Source organism: Salvia miltiorrhiza, chromosome 7 (assembly GCF_028751815.1).
Source record: "Salvia miltiorrhiza cultivar Shanhuang (shh) chromosome 7, IMPLAD_Smil_shh, whole genome shotgun sequence".
In the NCBI taxonomy this organism is placed as follows: domain Eukaryota; kingdom Viridiplantae; phylum Streptophyta; class Magnoliopsida; order Lamiales; family Lamiaceae; genus Salvia; species Salvia miltiorrhiza.
This window is the reverse complement of record NC_080393.1, coordinates 10,692,510-10,714,058: the sequence shown is the minus strand read 5'-3', so window position 1 is coordinate 10,714,058 and position 21,549 is coordinate 10,692,510. Positions and strand designations below refer to the sequence as shown.

The 21,549-nt window shown below is 34.3% G+C and overlaps 2 protein-coding genes across 2 annotated transcripts; both read left to right on the top strand.

Annotated features, from left to right (window-relative positions):
* The first annotated feature begins 225 nt into the window (after positions 1-225).
* On the top strand, positions 226-2,950 carry LOC130992630 (acetylajmalan esterase-like). Its single transcript, XM_057917346.1, has 5 exons — positions 226-484; positions 571-786; positions 1,059-1,210; positions 1,316-1,589; positions 2,555-2,950. The coding sequence occupies exons 1-5, from the start codon at positions 232-234 to the stop codon at positions 2,776-2,778; spliced, it is 1,119 nt and encodes a 372-aa protein (XP_057773329.1). The 5' UTR covers positions 226-231; the 3' UTR covers positions 2,779-2,950.
* Positions 2,951-17,957: 15,007 nt separating this feature from the next.
* On the top strand, positions 17,958-19,406 carry LOC130992660 (acid phosphatase 1-like). The gene is made up of 3 exons (XM_057917398.1): positions 17,958-18,370; positions 18,806-19,015; positions 19,102-19,406. Exons 1-3 carry the CDS (start codon positions 17,976-17,978, stop codon positions 19,277-19,279), a joined length of 783 nt encoding a protein of 260 aa, XP_057773381.1. The 5' UTR covers positions 17,958-17,975; the 3' UTR covers positions 19,280-19,406.
* The last annotated feature ends 2,143 nt before the right edge of the window (positions 19,407-21,549 follow it).

The following is a 21,549-nucleotide window of genomic DNA, read 5'->3' as shown; positions in this document are numbered from 1 at the left end:
AATGAGTCTTACTCGTCTCACCTTACTTATGCTCAGTCTGTGACCATCAAATGTGCGTCAGCCTTATTCTACTTGTTCCGCATCAATATTCATCACAAATTCCTCTCAATATATATATATATATATATATATATATATGACAAATTATTCTTGAGGTATGCCCCAAAATACCCCCAGAGCAAGAGCACCTATATATAGCAGCTCCATATATAGAAACTTATATACGCAAACATGCAGTCCCTCAAAACCATAGCCTTTTTCCTCTTAATTGCCGCTGCCACGACTTCCTCTCAAAATACTAACACCAAATGCCCATTTCAATTCTTGTACCACTTTGGCGACGGAATATCCGATATAGGAAACTCCGTTAGGGTTGAGCCCTTTGGGCCCCTTCTTCCGCCCACACGTGATCCTTACGGCGTAACTTTCCCCGGTCACCCCACCGGCCGTTGGTCCGACGGCCGTGTCGACGTCGACTATGTCGGTACGATCAAATGTGTCGTCACATAATTAATTGCTCTAATTCTAACATACATACCATGAAAATGTTTTTTTTGTTTTTTTTGGCAGCTGAAGATGTTGGTCTGCCCAATATTATACAATACTTGTCGATGAATATGTCTAAAAGCTACGATGGAATCATATTTTCCGTAGCAAGAAGCACGGCTCTTAATACTTCATTTTTCGATTCAAGGGGCATTCATATCCCACCATATGATATTCCTCTCGCCACTCAATTATCTTGGTTTAGAACATATCTCCAATCAAACTGCACAACTCAAACAGGTTAAAATTCATTAAATTTGTGTTTCACTTTGATTTTTAGTTAACGCAGTAGAAAAAGTTTTTAATTTGACCATTTTCTTGTATAGCGGTACGTAGATTTTGATTATGAAAATTATAAGAACTCTGCATTGAGTAATTCACAATATTTCAATGCAGTTATTTATAGAGTTTGCAGATTTTCATGATAACAAGAAGTTTTTGATAATACATTTTAATTGTTTTATTTGAATTTGAAATGATAAGTTATTAACATTTTGTGCATATGAAATCAGAGTGTGCAAAGAGGCAGCCCTCAAACTCTGTTGTATTATTTGAATTTTCTGAACTAAATGACTTGGGATACGCATTACTCCAAGGCAAATCCATCCAAGAAGTAACAACCTACGTGCCACTTTTAGTCGACGCCCAAGTCAACGCTGCAAGAGTAATTGATTATTAACACTTTCTAATTAATTACTTTGAATTATTCCTAATATATGCATTCAATTACTAAGTAATTAATTGTGATGAATAATGAATTGAATTACAGGAGGTGATCAAGCTGGGTGCGACGCGGGTAGTTTACACCACAGCGGCTCCTCTAGGGTGCTATCCCTACATTCTAACTGCATTATCTACTAATGACACGTCAGCCTACGACGGACTAGGATGTTTGAAGGCTGTGAATAATCTTGCACTCAACTTTAACGAGAATCTCCTAAAAGCTTTCCTAGCTCTACAAGCAGAATTCCCCAATCTCACCATAATAGGTGCTGATTACTACCTAACTGTCACAGCACAGATCACTCTCAAAACCGTGTTAGGTAAGTCCTATATATATGTATTTAACATAAAACAATACGAGACGGTGGTGAGAAATAGTGAATACTCTTAATTCATTAGAGATTGTTTCATGTAATATAAAAGGAAAAATTATTAAAAAAATCAATGATGAGATCGTCAATGAAAAATATAATGAAATAACAAACTTAAAATACAAAAAATATCCACCCCATAACTTCTACTAAAATTAAAAAAGATTCGGTCAACCCTTAAAAACCTAAAAACGGTTACCACAATTAAGAAATTACTTAAACAACCTTAATGAAAATTCGAAAATTAAAATAACGCTTAAATCAGTCTTAATCATGATTGTCCGATTTGCAAGATCTATCTGTTACTATATATTAATTCTCTATTTTTAAAACATTTGTGATTGTCCATGGATCCATTCTCTCTCTCTCTATATATATATATATAGGAGGAAGTTATACTAAGAATGCTATCTTTCCTGAGAAATGAGAATGATTGAATAAGTCAGTATATATTGTTGAATAAGCTGCTTGTAATGACTGGATAACGAAATTCAATTAATTAGATAGAATTTTCGCTCGCTCCAAGATTCGAACCCAGGTAAAAATGTTATGCAGTCATTACAAGCAGCTTATTCAATACTATATACTGGCTTATTCAATCATTCTCATTTCTCACGAAAGATAACATTCTTAGTATATATACATATACATGTGTGTGTGTGTGTGTGTGATTTCGGGTGAGAATTTGCACTGAATTTATGAAGTAATTGCACTGAACGCAAATAACTGTACTAATGAACATCGCACTCAACAAATATTGCAGATTGATTACTTATAGTATATATATAAGTTAAGTGCAGTGACTTTACAAGTTTAGTATAAGTGTTCTAGTAAGAAATTTTTAGTTAAACCATATGATATATGTATGTTATTTTAATTCGCGTTATGCGTGTCTTGATGATGTGTAAGTGCAGGCTTCGGACGTGAAAATCCGGCATTGAGATCTTGTTGCGGAATCGGAGGAAGATATAACTACGACGACAGAAGATTGTGTGGGAGCCCTGATGCGACGGTTTGCCCTAACCCCAACGACTACATATATTGGGATGGTTTGCACTTTACACAACAAGTCTATCGTGCTGTTATAGGCATACAAGTTGTACCGGCCCTACTGCTACTCAAATGTAGATTAATATAAATACAAGAGGTCTTTTGTGAGAATGTTCGAATAGTGCGGCTCACTCAAATATTTTAATAAGATATTTATAAATGTCTTATTAAAATAATTGAATAAGGAGTTAATGCCAATTAAATAAATAACAGCCTGGGCCATGAGGTCCTCTACTTATTTAGCTATTATTTCCCATCAATCTTTTTTCTCTTTTTTTTCTGAAAAAATCATCTTATTACTAAAACGGGCCTTATATTCAAAGGTAAACTAACTTTTATACTCCCTCCGTCCAATGAAGCATGACACACTTCTTTTCGGCACGAAAACTAACAAATTTGTATTTTGTACGTATGTTAAGTGTGGTAGGTGAAAAAGTGAAAATGTGAATAAAAGATAAATTTTTTGTCATTTTTAGAAACTTGTAATGCTTCGTGGGACAGACCAAAAGGAAAACTGTGTCATGCTTCGTGGGACGGAGGGATCGGAGTATTAATGAGAGACAGCCCAAGCCCAAAAGTAAAAAGTTCATGAAATAAAAATGTTAAAATAAAGACTGTGCTATTTAGTTTTCATTGTAAATATAGGCCCACTGCATAGTAAATAAACCAATCTATTATGTAAAGAGAAACATATTAGAGGCACCACAATAATTCTCTATTCTAAGTGGCATCTCCTCCATCCATTATTTTTAACTATCTAAAATCTCCTATCCCACATTGAATTTACATAATATTGCCCAACCCCAATTCATACAATAGTATATCCCCATTCCCACATTGATGTTCTATTAAGCTTCATCATGGGAACATCTAGGTAAATAGATACTTATAGTCACTTAAAACGTGACATCGACGTGTGCAGTCTCTGTCACATAAGACTAGACGATGCCCGTCTTGTAAGTTTTAAACCCGTGGGAGATGAAACGGTGCATCAAAGTGTGAAATCAATTCAAAATGAGATGATGCTCACAATCAATTATGTTATTTAATTTCAAACTTGAGATGAGATGTGACACCCAAATCCAATTTAAATTTGAATGAAAACGCACGCGGAAAATCATGACTATAAATAAATATTTAATGTGAAAATAAAGAAATAAATACCTTATTTTAAAATACTTCATTAAACATAACATTTTTAAATAAAACTAAATTCAAAATATTTGATTTGTCATTCGACCTTCCATGCGCCTCCGACCTTTAAAACCTGAAAATGTTGAATATGGGATGAGCATACAGGGTACACTCAGTGTGGGAACATGCAATCATTGTCCACGTTAATAAAATAGAAACACATATGATCAAACATTCGTAACTGAAAGTCGCACGGTGGCATACCAAGGACCTTTCCGTCCTGGACCGATTCAGCCCTTGGCGACTGGTTGCAACCATAACTTTAACATGTATATCGCATTGTGACATACCAAGGATCTTTACCATCCTGGACCCATTCAACGGGCCCCTAGCGATATAATTTAATGTAACTCACATATGGTAAACACATAATATTAAAATGGACAAAGATTAACCACAACATGTACTGGAATAAAATCCACACCTGAAATTTGAGCTTTGAAAATTAACTTGAGTAGTTCAAATCAAAGTCAACGTCTTAGTCGTGCCGTACCTAATCCCATAAAATTAAATATAATCTGATAATATCTAAAAAATAATTAACATATAATTTAATATATATATAGGAAGAGGTTATAATAAAAACCTCTGTTAAAATGAGAACTAGGAACCTAATCTTGACCTTTTAAATATTAGATCTAATGGTTAGGATTTAGTCAACAAAAAAAACTGTGCATCTATTATATTTTACTGTGCACTTAAAAAATATGCAATTTATGTAATTGAAACCAACAATGCAAAATACTCAAGCAAATCTAAATTGTGCATCTATGCAATTGAAACTGTGCACCTATGCAATCGAAATTGTGCATCTGTAGTTTAATCTCAGCCCTCTATTTTATTTAAATCAATGGCTTTAAATTGGTTCCTAATTTTCATCTTAAGAGGGGTTTTTATATTAACCCTACCCTATATATATATATATATATATATATATATATATGCGAATACATATATAGCTGAAAATTTATTGGGATGATATAATTATAAGGAAACTATCGAAACATATATATATATATCGAAACATATATATAGGGAGAAAAGCTTATAGGTTAGCTTGTATGAGTCAAAGGTCTACTGCATAGACTTAGCTGATCAAACACTTGATTTTATGGCATGAGAGACACGTGGAATTAAAGGTAAGAGTAAGCTATGCTATCTCTAAATTGCACATGTGTATACTTGACAAATAAAAAAATAAAGAAAATGAAAATAGTAGTATAATTAACTTTCTCTTAGTTCATTTTTGATGTAATTTGACAACTTTCTCTTAGTTCATTAAGTAACTAATACATATACATGTATTTATATATATATATATATAATATATCGAACTAGACTTTATCTAATGCATGTACATCTCATGCATTTTTTTTATAAGTTACGTATAAGTATATATATTAATTATTATTATTATTATTATTATTATTATTAGGAGCACGACTAGACTAATAAAAATCAAATAAATAAAATATTTTTCAAGTATTTTATAAATTAATAGTTCAATAATTTTCAAATAAAATTTGTAAAGAAAATAAATGGTTTTGGGCTGTGACATATTTCAAGCTCGAAATGAGATTATGTACAAAATTCTTTCATGATTTTAAAAGCTCTATACAAGATGATGTTTAGAAATCATTTATGATCTTACAAGCTCCAAATGATATAATCTCACAAGCCAGTTTTTGATCTTTCAAGTTTCAAATGAAATGATGTTCAGAAGTCAATTATAATCTTTAAATCTCCAGATAGTGATGCTCTAAAGATTGATGCATAAAAAGTCAGATATAGCATTTCAAGGTCCATATGAGATGATCCTCAAAAATTAAATGTCGTCTCTCAAGCTCTAGATGATGGTTCGGTCTTATAGGGTTCGATCAGATGAGATGGTGCTCAGATGCAGTCTTAAATTAATTCTTATTTGTCAAACAAATTGTACAAAAACAATAAATATTGTCTATGTACAATTCACAACAAATGTGGCACATCAATTTCTCCATCACACCCTCCATCAAATTTTGAGATTTTTTTCTTCTCATTTTGAACTCTTTAATCTCACGTTGACCTTTTAAAAAACTTCATTAAATGAAAACTTATACAAAATGGTATTTCTGTTATCCCAACAAAAAATTACTCCCTCCGATCTGTCTCACAAAAATATGAATAATTTGTCGTTTTGGGGCGTCTCACCAAAAACATGAACATTTCAATTTTTGTACACTATCCCCTTATTTTTTATCGCTTATTCACAAAAAAAACTATAATGGTCCATCACTACTTTTCTTCTATTAACTCTTAACTCTCATAACACTTTATAAAATGAGACTCATTTTTCACTCACAATAACTTTTAACTAACATTTCTTAAACCTCGTGTTACTCTCAATTATTCATGTTTTTATGAGACGAAATAAGTAATATTTACTTGATGAAAGTCATTGAGATTAATATTGTCTATTATGTTAATAAAGCGTGATCTTCGTAAACGCGACTTATGTTGAAGGAATATATAAGTGAGAGACGTTTTTACGCGAGGAACTTATTTGTAATATCTCCTTCAAAGTTTGTTTCACATGCAGAGGCGTCTGATTCACACCATCTGTTCATCTACGGTGGAGATTTCTTTTGGTATATTGTATGCGTTGTATATGTAGTAATGTAGATTTGTTACTACGCTTTGTTAGGTTATTGTTCATTTTTCATCGGGTTGTATGTGAGAGTGAGCAAAGGAAAAAAACAGAGTGAAAGGGAGATTAGAGCCACTGAGCTAGTATACACCGACTGTGTGTGTGTGTGTACATGTGTTCTTGCCCAGATTTGCTTTGTATTCTTCAATCTTGATTCAATAAAACTATTTCCGGTTGATCCCTGTGGATGTAGGCTCATTTATGAGCTGAACCACGTAAATCATCGCGCATTTGTGTTCTTGTTTATTTTAATTAGCTTGTTTTTCGATTCGATCGGATTGGAATCTCAAACTGAGATTCACATATTACATAAAGTTAAACTAATTTAAAAAATAATTTTATTATATAAAAGTAATATAAAATAATTTAAATCACAATATGTGATTACCCGCGGAATTTCGACTAGTAATAAACAAAAGCAATTTCTGACATTGGTCAATCTAGTAGAAAAAAACAGGTTCTTTAATTTATATTATTATAAAAAAATATAGTAAATTAATTATACTGAAATAAAAGGGAGGAATAAAAATAAGATGAATGTTACGAACCAAATCTCAAAATTATCTATATCTCCATCTATAGATGAAAATATCGGTGCTAGATTTATAAAACCATCATCTAATGATACGCAGCGGAAATAACAGTCAAGGAAAAGATCTAGATTTACAATTGATTCATGTGTAGAGATTACAAACACACAACAACAGTTAGAATAACTTACTTGTTGTGTAGCAAACAATCCTGTAGCAATTCTTCTAGTAATCCTGCAATTGAATCCACTACTATGGTATCCACGCATATTGCAGATTCGATGCAGGAACAATTCCCGATGCACAATTCAATCTTCGAAAGCTAGGAAATCTCCGATTGAATTCTATAGTGCTCTAAGTGTTTTCTCTCTTGTGATTTTACGTGTCTCATGTGTGTTCATCTCATAGACAAAAGAAATATATTCCTATTCTTATAGGAATAAGACACGCCTGTAAACCCTAGGTTAAACAGGCCGGGCTTTTCTTTTGTCTCCAATTAATTAATCCAATAGTCAAACTATTTACTAATTAATTAAAGCTTCTTAGAATATATCAAATATATCCTAATCTAGTCCATATATCTTTCAATCTCCCACTTGGACTAGCATTAGATTAAACACCAAGCACTATCTTTGCACCCTTGAGCGAATCAACAATACACATAAAGTGTGACCCAATAGGCCTCCATTATCGTCGATAATCAAATTAAAGTCTACACAAAACTCCTAGACTGCGTTGTGTAGCGAACTCGATATATGAAGAACGTTTACGTGGATTATGTAAACAAAACCTTTATGCGAAGATATAGTAACATCCTTTCATTCACGAACCACTCGATAGAGCCTAGAATTTGCCATTGTGTCTTTCTAATAGCTCTATCAATTTATCTCATCTTTATTAAATGACCTCCATCGATCATGTTCAACTTTTATAGTTCGAACATATCAATTGCACTGGCCAGTGACTTAACGGTCAAGTAATATAGAGAAACTGAGTGTTCTTCTCGAAATGTTAATCGAGGAATGAATCCTATCTTGGCACAACTACCACCTTCCCTTATATCCCGATATACCCAACACAAGCCGTATTTACCCCTTTGGTTGGAGTGCAAGCATTGAACTTGGTCAAAGTATACCCTTCAATAAGTAAGATAAGTATTGCCCTCAAGTCAAAGGACTGTCACAATCTCACACACCAATAATCATAGACACCAAAACAAATGATATATTGGTAGGGTATGCCAATACTCTCTAAAGTATCCATGCATCTATCACGAGTATCTAATATCTCATAGTCGTGGGAACAACTATATTCTCTAAGAATGTGATACAGATCGCATGCCAACTTATAATGTATCATCAATATCCCAATCTTGATGATCCTTAGTCGGGGTGCTTTAAGAGTTATACTCTATTGCTAACCTCCCACTAAATTAGCAACAGTATTAACTCATGGGAACATTTAATTGAATGAAAACAAATAATCAAAGTAATCAATCAAATAAATGCATAATGCCATTAGTGACATCAAATGTCATGAATGTGATCAAGTAATAAGTCTCAACACAGATTATTTCTAGACATATTACTTTTACTCCCAGTGACTAAAGCTAGTCTCGAAGATATCCAATGCCCAAACACTCAAAGTGTTTGTTATGATTCATAATGCATAACAATCGGTCAAAAGGATTAGCTATGTCCTCTTATGTGGGAACTTGCTCTAACATAATCTCTTGTTTCTAATATCTCTTAAAATCTGCCAACGATGCTAAGCACACAAACTACACCTTGTGTAGTGAAAATCATGACATTCATGACCATCATATTGCCCTAGCGTTAGGATCATCCTTTGTGCGTTAAATCTCATTGTCATTAGAAGGACAATCATTTCTTGACAAATAGATGCCATATTCCATTGGTAGATGTCATTTCGGACTTCTTCATGGAGTATCGCCTTAACATCTTGTCTATGTAAGTGGATTTTGATAGCCTAACAGTCTATTAGCTCAAACTCAATAGATCTGGATCCCAAGGATATAATAGGCTTTACTTAAATCCTTCACCATGAAGGAAATTAACAACTAGTCTTTCATGGATTGCATCATGAGTACAATAATTTTCATTTTCAATATGTCATACATAAATGATGATGAAAATTGTGTTCTCATTCTTGTGTTTCCTATAAACACAATACTTTATTTGCTTTTGACTAAAATCAAACGATTTGATTTCTTTGTCAAAATATTTGTGTTCCATATTCTAGAAGCTTGTTTTAGTTCATAACAACAAGTAAAATCTCAATGGACTTGACTTTTGCAATTGACGAAAAGATCATAATCCATGCTCTCGCACTGACTATAATCTTTTGCCACTAACCTAGCCTTGCAGGTTTGCACATTGTCATTAGCATCAAATGGATATTACCCCAGATGATGACTCAGTTAAGGTCTAACCAATCCATTTCAAATTTTATGGCTTCTTGCCACTTCTAAGAATATATGACCATCATGGAACCTATGACTATCATAGTTTCGCATAAGTTCTAAGATCATAACCAATTTCAAATTCTTTCTCGTATTGATCTTAGACCAATAGATTAATTCTTCAACTGGTTTATGTTCTCTAGAACTTATACTACATTGCATTTGTGCAGGCTCTTTGTTATTCTGAACTTGAGGAAGTTGATCCGCTATATCATGATGAAGAATCTTCGACATCCAAGTCATATCTCCCCCCGTATTGAAGAATCTTGCATTTTTGCATAATCTTCAATACTGCTCTTATTGGATGTAGATGACGCTCTAAGTAGTGCATCAGTACCAATGAGATCATGTAAAGCTCCCACTAAAATCTTGTTTAGACTATTTAACAAGTTTTCTTCCTCAAAGTTGACTTTATGGCTCTCAAATCTTGTCAAGATCTAAGTCATAACGATCTTGTTCTCTATAGACCAAGTCTTTTCAAGAAACATCGCAATCCTAAAACTGAGAACTTATATTTTCCAAGAAAATAGTAGTATTCTCGTGTTTTCTTCGGATATCCCACAAAGTAACACTTCTCACTTTTGATTTCAACTAATCAGCGAGCATTTTCTTTACATATGTAGTGTAACCCAAGGTTCACACATGTGTAAACTATGCTTCTTTCAATACCACATTCATATGATATTTACTCAACTAATTCAAGTGGAACTTGGTTCAGAATATAAGCAATAATAAACAAGGCATGGTCCCAAAGATACACTGAAAGTTTTGAGAGGCTCATTATGGATCGAACCATATCTAATGAAGTTCGATTTCTCCTTTCGGATACCCAACTCAAATAAGGTATCCCTAGAGGAGTCCATTGTGGATGGATTCCATATGACTTCAAGCAATCGACGAACACATGGCTTAAGTATTTCTTTCTCGATCTAATCTTAGAGATTAAATACTTCTCCAAGTTGTTTCTTGACTTCTAACTTAAACTCCATAAATTTCTCAAAGTTTCTGATTTGTGTTTCATAAGATACACATTTCTATACCTTAAGAAATCGTCTGTGAAAGTTGTGAAGTACGAAAATCCACTTTGTACTTGAGTTGAAAACGGTCCACATATCACTATGTGAATCAACTCAAGTACTTCTTTAGCTTGTATTCTTTTCCTAGAAAGTGGCTCGTTGGTCATTTTAACCTTGAGATGTGATTTCACAAGCACTTTAAGACTTTACGTCAAAAGTGTGAGATAGTCTAACTTTCTCGTTCTTGTTAATCATTTCTCATTAAGTGACCAAGCCTACATGCCAAAGTTAAGTCGGACTATTCGCATTGCTTGTGATGGTTTATTTTACACATTGAGGATATTTTGTTCGCATTGAGCAAATATAAAGCATTCTCAAGTGAAATATTTTCATCTCCATTAAGCAAAGTAGAATAAATTCTATTCGCAAAATAGAATGAAAAACTTCAATGTCTAACACGAGAATGGAAATTATATCCATCATAATTCCAAGAACAAAAATAACAATCTAACATGTCCACAAACCCAAAGATAGATCAAATCCATAAGACCTTATGCATTTAGCAATTATTGCTCAAAACAAATGCGTAAGTCAAATTTCCTTGGTCCCACTCTCCTGTTTTAGTTAGACAACACACATTTTAACAAATGTGTGAACTATAACTCGTATCTAATACCCAGGAGCATGAGTTGTTAGTGGACATGTTCACCTCAATGATAAACATACCAAATCCTGCTATCAAAACATCCAATGTTTTGAACATCAAACATTATCCCTTCCAGTGTCCTTTTCTTGACAAAAGTGCATTTCATCTTTGGGTAACTTCTGCTTCTTTTGGTTTCCACCTTAGGATACAAAATTTAGTTCTATGATTCTTCTTCTACCTTTTCTTTCATGTTGGGTTAGAATTGGCAGAAGCATTAATCATAAGAATTTATTTGTCCTTAGTGGAAGACGATTCAAAATCGTTCTTAACATGTCATGAAACTCATGGCAGTGTCACTGTCCTATTGTTCATTTTGAATTCGCTATGAAGTTCTCAAATGAAACAGATCATTACTGCAAGATTAAGTTGATTGAGACAAATATCGGATAGTCTCGTCCCAATCGTGGCCAATCTCTCAATTAACTCAATCTTTTCAAGACATTCATAGAGACCTTGTCTACTCCAAGTAGATTGATCCTGAAGAGATCCATGAGTATCATATACTTTATGGTCTTAGCTTCTAAAGCATTAACACTCTTCAGGTGTACCAACATCTCAATCGAAACGTGTGATCATGTTGTTTATGCAGTTCCAAACCCATAGACACAATCATGACACATTTAACAGAAGTTACATCATCCATATGTTTCTTATAACTTTCAATGTCAAACATTTTGAAAGTTTCTAAAGTCACATTAAGGATGATGTGGATTGATTTCTCCAAGACATAATCAATTCTATCTAGCCTTAGCACCAAACGCAAATTACGCGGTCAATCCAGAAAGTTTGACCTAGTCAATTTACCGTATCCAACAATCATATCAAAACAGTTGCAGATAAAACAGAGATAAAAGAAAGCAATAAAAGAAATCGAATCAAATAAGATCACATTTATTTTTACTAATCAAACAAGACATTTTGTTTTGATTAATTCCCACTAATTTTAACATATCTTACGCCCCCAACATAAAATACGGATTTATAATCAATATAAATCATAGTGGTCCAATATCCAAGTCAATATTATGCAGCCTCTGCTTTGCTGATGACTACAATAATATCACTTAGTAGGCCTCTAAACCAATTGCAACAACAATTTTGCAACTCTTGGTTGATTAATCTAATTAATCTGCGTCCTTAAATCATTCTTGGTCGCTTTGCGTTCCAAAATAATTTAAGTAAGTCAACCCCATCACACGGTGCCAACCTATGAATGAGCCTTGGCCTTGTAGATTAGAGCATACAATTTTATGTAAATACTCTTGATCGAAAAGGATGGGTTGCTCAGACAATTATGATGGACGACGCGTTTTGTGCTCACACAAAGACTTATATTTAATGGGGATTTAACATGTGATACTATTTACTTATATTTAATATCTAATATTAAATAGCAAAACAATTACTGGATGCCGCCTACCCAGGCATACAAAATGCGGACCACACGTATTGGGTGCCGCCCACCCATACATAGTAACGTGGACTACATATACAGGGCGCCGCCTACCCAAGCATTAAAGCGGTCTCTAACTACTATAGTTAAAAAAATAAGCATAAAATCAAATAGCATGCTTATCACAAAACAACATAGAATCTCTACGAATAAAATTCATTAATCCAATTAAAATTTTATTCTCCAATTAAAATATGGGTTAATCAGTTTGTATTAATTCCAAATTAATACACAATTATTATTTCAAAAATAATAATTTCATATATTAATTCAAAATTAATATAAAATCTCATCAAATATTATTATTTCAAAATAATAATAATCCATGATTTATAAATCAAATTAATGAATTAGTCAATTTATATCAATTCCAAATTAATATAAATATACATTCAATATTATTATTTCAAAATAATAATACTAAATAAAATTCATTAATCTAATTAATTTATATTAATTCCAAATAAATATAAATACACAATGATTATTATTATTTCTAAAATAATAGTAATCAAGATTTATTAATCTAATTAATAAACTTAATTCTGAAATTGGGATTAATATTATTAATTAAAAATTAATAACATTTTTTTTATTAACTGTTCCAGCTCAGCGCGGGCCATTTAATTAAAAACGCAGGCCCAGCTTGAAAACAGTAGCAGCCCAATTTAGATATAGGCCCAGCCCATAGTCCAAGACCCATTAGGGTTGGTTCTGTTTGCAGCAGTTTTGCAGCCGCCACTGCTTTCGGTTCCCATCGCCGATGGACCCGGCTCAAAACCGCGCCGGAGTAAGGTCACGACGTCACCGGTTAAGGCACGCCATCGCCGGTCATCTCCCTCTCCCTCCGAACGCTCCAGCTTCCAAGCTCTCCGGTGGGGCGCGAATCGCCAAGGAGGAAGAAGCTCCTCGCCGCCGCCCACAACAGTGTCGTCGTCGACACGGTGGTCGCGTGCTACCCCCAAACCTCAACGTCATCTGCACGCCACCTTCCTTCAGCCACCGTCGCCGCCACCACGCTGGCGTTCAAGCTTTTGCAGTGGGACAAGGTTTCGGAGTATGATACACGAAGCCCTAGCTCTAGTTTAGCCCACTTATGCATAGCCCATAGCCCATTAGGTTATCATTATCAATGATATAAATATTGTAATCTCTAAGTTATTACTTATGGAATGAATATTTGGGTTGATGTTTATCAAATCTATCTCTCTTCTCCCTTGACTTCTGGAGTTGAGCTACTCGAATTGCTCCACCATTGATCGTGATCGTATCAATTGGTGCTTTCATTGAGAGAATTTCTCTTTGAATATCAAAAAAAAAAAATGTCCAGATCAGAAATTCTCGCCGCCCTTGAAAAGCTTCAAGTCTCCATCTACAGCCTACAATCCTCCTTCGAGGCAAATTTTCCGGCCACCAACAAGTTCTCTCCGGCTACTGCTCCAGATGTGTGTTGGTCTCCATCCTCTTCGCCACCACCCCCAAACGTGCCGCCTTCACTTCCAATATTGCCAACACCACCGCCGCTGTACCGGCCACCGCCACCCCCGGTCGGGCATACCCTTGCCACATGGTCGTTCTCACCGCACTTGAAGCAGCCGCTACCGCTGTCAACACCATCGCCGCTGCCACCGCTAGCTCTCCAACCTCCGCTGCAGACACCCCCTCATGTACCGCCTTCACTCACAATACCACCATCGATAACTACTTCGGTGAGTCCTCCGCCAATTCTTGGAAGTCGATTTTGGTTACTCGTTGGTTCTAAGGACGAGATTGTGGTCGATGTTTTTGGACCCATATTTGATGCTATTGCGAAAGTTTTAACCGCCGGCGTCTCTAGTTTTTACCGGTCCATGGCTGTTTTCGCCGGTCAAGAGGTTCGGCTAGATGGTGAACCGCCGCCGGATCCGTTAGGCGTATCCAGCCGAGTTAGTTTGTTGGAACTTTTGTCGAGCACGTGGTGGGCATAAATGTATCAAACTTTCCAATCAGTTCACCTTGCGGACAAGGTGATTGTGAAGGAGTGGGGAATGATACACGAAGCCCTAGCTCTAGTTTAGCCCACTTATGCATAGCCCATAGCCCATTAGGTTATCATTATCAATGATATAAATATTGTAATCTCTAAGTTATTACTTATGGAATGAATATTTGGGTTGATGTTTATCAAATCTATCTCTCTTCTCCCTTGACTTCTGGAGTTGAGCTACTCGAATTGCTCCACCATTGATCGTGATCGTATCAGAGTAAGAGAAGCGCGCCGGCTCAAAGCCGCGACGCGATGCAGATGGCGGTAGGTGGTCGGGCGCAGCACACCCGGCGAGCCCCGAGCCACCTGTGGGTCCGACCGCGCGATTCCTTCCAGTAGCAGTCTTCCCCGGCGCCGGTATCCAAAACCACGCCAGTGGGACTGTTACAAAGAGGCAGTGGCACTTCGACTCAAAGCCGTGAAGCGTTGTAGACGCCGGTAGGTGGTCGGGCGCAGCACAACGGCGAGCCCCGAGCCACCTATCGCCGCCTAGTTCGTTTTCCCCTCACGTCACTTGCAATGGCGGCGATACGATTTTTCCGGCGAAGAATCGAAGCAAGATGAATTATCGTTATGCCCAGCAAGATTGAAAAACCAATTTCAAGATTGTGTTATGCCAAATCATTCGCATAATACAATTTCAATTCAAATTTCTATAATCTAATTACAATACATGTTCTTCGTTGCCCAACAACATAAGATAATCAATCCCAGTTCAAAATTCTTCAATTCCTAATTGAGTTTAATAATTTTCGTTGCCAAGCAACAAATAAAATTAATCTCAATTTATAGTATCAATTTCTAAAATCGAATTACATTAACCCATAATCAATTAGAACACAAAACAATTATAAATCGAGCCCCGGGCTCTGATACCACTGTTGGAAATCCTTGACATCATCTAATGATACGCAGCGGAAATAACAGTCAAAGAAAAGATCTAGATTTACAATTGATTCATGTGTAGAGATTACAAACACACAACAACAGTTAGAATAACTTACTTGTTGTGTAGCAAACAATCCTGTAGCAATTCTTCTAGTAATCCTGCAATTGAATCCACTACTATGGTATCCACGCATATTGCAGATTCGATGCAGGAACAATTCCCGATGCACAATTCAATCTTCGAAAGCTAGGAAATCTCCGATTGAATTCTATAGTGCTCTAAGTGTTTTCTCTCTTGTGATTTTACGTGTCTCATGTGTGTTCATCTCATAGACAAAAGAAATATATTCCTATTCTTATAGGAATAAGACACGCCTGTAAACCCTAGGTTAAACAGGCCGGGCTTTTCTTTTGTCTCCAATTAATTAATCCAATAGTCAAACTATTTACTAATTAATTAAAGCTTATTAGAATATATCAAATATATCCTAATCTAGTCCATATATCTTTCAAGTGGATGTTTCGATTTGATAAAATTATCTATATCTCCATCTATAAATGAATATGTTTTGTATATTTTTAAATTTTGTCCGCGTATATATTCATAATATTTTCTTGACATTATTGTTTAATTTACAATTTAGTTCGAGGTCTTTAGTTTTAATTTGATCCACATACATTTTAAGTTTTGGAAAACATTGCGCAAAAATGTGCCGACATCGAGATGCAGTCGATATCAAATTGCGTGTCAATCATTAATGTACGAGAAGTCGAAAACGAAAGAATTTGATATTATCCCTGTCCATTAATAAATTAAATTGTAATATTATTACTCTCTTGTCTACGAAAAAATTGTCATACTTACTCTTTTTTTTTTTTTACAAAAAAATGTTCTGTTTATCTTTTTGTACATTCATATCCTTTATTTTTTAATTTATTTACAACTTATACCATTAATAAACCCATTATTTTATCTACAATAAATCTATGCAGTCACATTCTGGTCACCCATAAACTAATATAATAAGAAAAATCTTAATTTATTTAATTTATTTAATTTATTTTTTTAAATAAAAATAGGATTTAGTTATTTTATTACATTCTCTACATTGTACTTATTTTTTTAAAAAAATTGCATTTTTTATTTTTAATTTATTTTTTAATAAAAATAAAAAAGTTACCAAAAAATTGCAAAAAATATAACTGCAGTGTAGAGAATATGATAAAATAACTTAATCTTATTTTTATTTTAAAAAATAAGTTAAATAAATTAAATTATTTTTTATTTAGGTAAATTGTGGGTGGCCACAATGCTGCTGTTTAGCATTACTCTTTTATCTAACTCATGCAATTAGCACTACCCCTACTCTCTATCTTTTACCCCACTAAAAACAACTTTATCAACTTTCTTGACACCCGTGCCGGCACCCAAATGAGACACTTTTTCATAGACGGATGGAGTATTATTTACTCTGTTGTATGTTAATAAAAATTGTAGTCTTTAAAAATGTCTTTTAAGTTTCATTCATAATTATTTAACGCATTAATATTATTGAATCCATATCTTCATTCAATTTGAGTGAATCTCTTCTACACGCGCGGTATGCACATCTCTCAACTTTATACACTTAATATTCAAAAAAACTAAATTATTTAAAACATTAATTTTGGTGGATTCATATCTCTACTTAATTTTAGTTGATCCTCTCTATACTTTATACACATCTTTCAATTTATTTATTAGAACTTGTATCACTATAATTTTTATGATCAGAAGGAGTAATAAAATTATTAAATACAATTTCAAATAAAGCTACAATGGAAAAAACATCTTCTTGGATTTCACCGTGGTCAATTTCAAATTTCAGAGTACGTAATTTTCTAAATAAGGCTCATTAACTTAGCGGCATAAAAGAAATGCCACTCTCAAGTTATTTATTTATATTGAAATTAACCATAAAAAATAAAGAAAATCCACTGCTTGGAAATAAATAATCATAAAAGTGTGTTCTTTTTAATTACAAATTTATTATGGAATAAGAAAATATGTGAAAAAATTCTAACATTTTATTGGTCTTCACTTTTGTTTATTAATTTCATGTTCTATATGGTGGAGAAAAGGAGCTCCCCTAGATAAATTTTATTTTGATCGAAAAAAATATAGAACACGTGAAAAGTGTTTTCCCAATAAAAATGAGAAACCCTAAAATGTTATTATTTGCAAAAGTAAGGGTTAAACTAGGAAGCCGTTTATATTATTTAAGCAACCCAAACTGCAGCCTCGAAGCGCATCATAATTTGAGTATGGGGCTTCAAATCTTCCTATTTCTCGCAACTCTATTGTTCTTATCCCATGCACAGTCCGACGTCGTTGTGAGTTCAATCCTTCAACTACGCCCCCCCTCCGGCACCGGCGGCCACCGCGTCGATGGCGTGAACTGCATGAGCTGGCGGCTGGCGGTGGAAACCAACAACCTCCAAGGCTGGAAGCTGGTGCCGATGTCCTGCGAGACCTACGTCGGCAATTACATGCTCGGCATGCAGTACCGCCTCGACTGCGAGGCCGTGGCCGACGCCGCCATCGAGTACGCGAAGACCGTCAAACCCGCCGCCGACGGCAAGGACGTTTGGGTTTTTGATATTGACGAAACCACCCTCTCCAACCTCCCCTACTATGCTCGCTCGGATGTCCTTTTCGGGTATTTCATCATAATTCATATTTAATTCATTTATTGTTTTTGACCTGCACACTCGTACCTCTGACCTACTGGTTTAATTCATTCAACCCTACATATAAACCTTAGACCTACCGGTTTAATTCATTCAATCCTACATATTAGTATGATAAAATTATATATGTAGGCTGATTTCTATGAAAGGTATAATGTTTATTTTAAAACTCATTTACTAACATGTCTCTATATAATTAGAACTAAGGGATCGGAGTAATATTTATACGCCATGATTTTTAATATTGGACCGGTTGCGATGGTTTAACCGGTTTAACGGCAAACCGATTGTAAGACCGGTCCAGTTATATTTGTATTATGAATGTTCGATTATCAAAATAGCTCCGATGCATTGATATCCTAGTAAGTGATGTAACACAGTTGGTAAGGTGTGTATATATGCAGGGCGATAGCATACAACTCCACGAGGTTCAATGAGTGGGTGGCGGAGGGGAAAGCGCCGGCGGTGCCGGGAATCCAACGGCTCTACCTGGCAGTCCAGTCTCTAGGGTTTGGGACCGTTTTCTTATCAGGAACAGGGGAAAAATTCACCGACATAAGGACAAGCAATTTACAAGAAAGTGGATATAACAACTGGAAAAAGCTCACACTTAAGTAGGAGATTAAAACGTCATTAACATTAATCTTGATTTAATTAATAAGTAGGATTATTATGTAATTTGAATTTTTTGTTGATGTAGGGGAGAAGATGAGCATGGCATGCCCGCTTTGCTGTACAAGTCCCAGAAGAGAACGGAGTTAGTGAATGAAGGTTACAGAATTGTGGGAAATGTGGGAGATCAATGGAGTGATCTCCTTGGTGCTAATGTTGGAAATCGCACATTCAAAGTGCCTGACCCTATGTACTACGTTGCTTGATTAATTAATTACTGAATTATTTAATCTCCGATTAAGCCTTGTTTTAAATTGGTTATGTGTTGTTTGTATTGTCTTGCTCACTTGCAGCATCGTCTATCAATAAATTCGGGGAATTAATTGCGTTCCATTGTGAAATTTGAGTCCACATTGTTTCGAATATAAAATTGTTTGGTCCCACTTATTAATTTTATCACGTCGTACGTAGAATTAATAACTGAAAATGCTTGCTAAACTTGACTAAGCATATTTTATCACATCAGCTGCCCTCAATGAAATTATGTAAAAAGGTTTTCTTTTTTCTCTTCGATTTGTTCTTTTTCTAACGTCACGCACATATATAAAAGAAAAAATCATTTATCTATGCTCCAAAAAATCGTTATATATAGTGGTGTTATGCATGATGCACTCATACATAACAGAAAAAAAAAATTAAAAAAAAAATTGTTATCTAAAACATACATAATGGTATGACACACTCATACATAGCAGAAAAAATCGTTATCTAAAGTCGAATACATAACGGTATGATGCGCTCATACATAACGGAAAACAAAAAAAAAAATCGTTATGAGTACCTATTATACATAACGGTTTGTTATACTTTACATAACGATTTTAACAGTTATCTTCGTCATATATATTCCTTGTGTGATGTTTTTATAGATAACGATTTTTTTTTCTATTTTAGATAACGATTTTTTTATACCGTTACGTGTTCCAACTACAGCTTTCAGCAAATTTAATATTTTTTTTTCTCAATTTTCCTATTATAATTATTTATCTCAAAAGATGAACAAATAATTTTAAAACAATAAAATAATAAAACCATCAATAACATATATTATATACAATCCAAAATATTTATACATTATCATCCGAATATACCATGCATCAAGTACATATCATCATTGCAATTATTTCGATTCAAAATTAAAAGTACCAAGTATTTTATAACTACTAAAATGAAATTATCAACATCATCATAGTATGCTTTCTGCTATCTAATGAATTCTTCCGACAATTCACTTGTTTTATCAATTCTTGAACACCTCTTCTGCAAAAATCACATTAATCATAAATATCAGAAATTGTGTACCATGAAATATTAGTAACTGAGACTTCATAAAAAAATAGTCATAAATGACTGGATTAGCATGCCACACAAATATACAGCATGATGATTCTCTGAAATATACCTTGCTAATAGGAGTACCATTATGTGTACATCAGCCAACCTGAACTGATTAGGCAACCATCAACTAAAATTAACACACCTCAGCTAGCAACTAAATTTAGTACTACATGTATCGATTATCGAATTCAAATAAGGAAAGAAATCTGAAAAAAATAAAAATAAAATAAAATCAGACTACCAATCTTCGAATTCGAGCTAGAATAATAGCTCAGCTCTGTTGAAGATCTATCTAAATAATTCAATGGCAACAAGCACCAGTTGACGGATGTGAGGGAGAATCCTAACTAAGTACATCAACATTTAATTTGGTCAAAACTCAAGTATAGAAATATTCCTATTATCTATTCTCTAGCTAATTCATATCATCCACATGATGTTGCAGAGTTACATAATTTTCATCTAATCCAAATGCTATTAGTGCAGATTTAATAATGTACGTCCTGTGGTGTATTGGCATCAAGAATGTGGCCACTTATAGACTAATCTCAAGGTAATAATAAAATGAAAAAGATTCCAACCATTAAACAAGTCTTTTGAATGAATAGAAATGTTCACAAAAGAGGATAGTCAAGTATGAAATTATTAGTCTAAAAGGAAACTCAGATACCCAAGATCCCATCACATTTAGCACAAAACTCAATAAACTTTTGCTCCCATAAATCAGATATTGGTAGTAAGTAACAAACAATTAGTGATCCCATAAATCATCTTTCTTCAGCTGATGATCTTAAATGCACCATTGATACAAGAAAGTACCTAGAACTTGTCCAGAAAGACAAAATAAAAACAATTCAAACATCACTAACTTGAGCAGCTCTGTTCTCGCCAAGTGAGTTATGACACGTGGCAATCTTGAATTTTACCTGTGAACTGAATTACCTCATTTTTGTAGTAGTGATTACATATAAATCGCGTAATAGCTTCTATACACTTGTCAAATTATAAGGATTCCAGGTGAAGCATGCATTCGTATGTAGAGACAAATCCACTCATACTAGTATAACCATCGAGGCAGGTTCATCACATATCTCATATAGATTAAACAATAGAATAAATCAAAACTGAAGCTTGAGAC

Bases quoted from the DNA above. Each gene is read 5' to 3' on its own strand.
- LOC130992630 (XM_057917346.1), top strand. From the start codon at position 232: ATGCAGTCCCTCAAAACCATAGCCTTTTTCCTCTTAATTGCCGCTGCC. The intron at 787-1,058 runs GTTAAAATTCAT...ATATGAAATCAG, and splicing joins AAACTGCACAACTCAAACAG to AGTGTGCAAAGAGGCAGCCC. The intron at 1,590-2,554 runs GTAAGTCCTATA...GTGTAAGTGCAG, and splicing joins CACTCTCAAAACCGTGTTAG to GCTTCGGACGTGAAAATCCG.
- LOC130992660 (XM_057917398.1), top strand. From the start codon at position 17,976: ATGGGGCTTCAAATCTTCCTATTTCTCGCAACTCTATTGTTCTTATCC. The intron at 18,371-18,805 runs GTATTTCATCAT...GTATATATGCAG, and splicing joins CGCTCGGATGTCCTTTTCGG to GGCGATAGCATACAACTCCA. The intron at 19,016-19,101 runs GTAGGAGATTAA...TTGTTGATGTAG, and splicing joins TGGAAAAAGCTCACACTTAA to GGGAGAAGATGAGCATGGCA.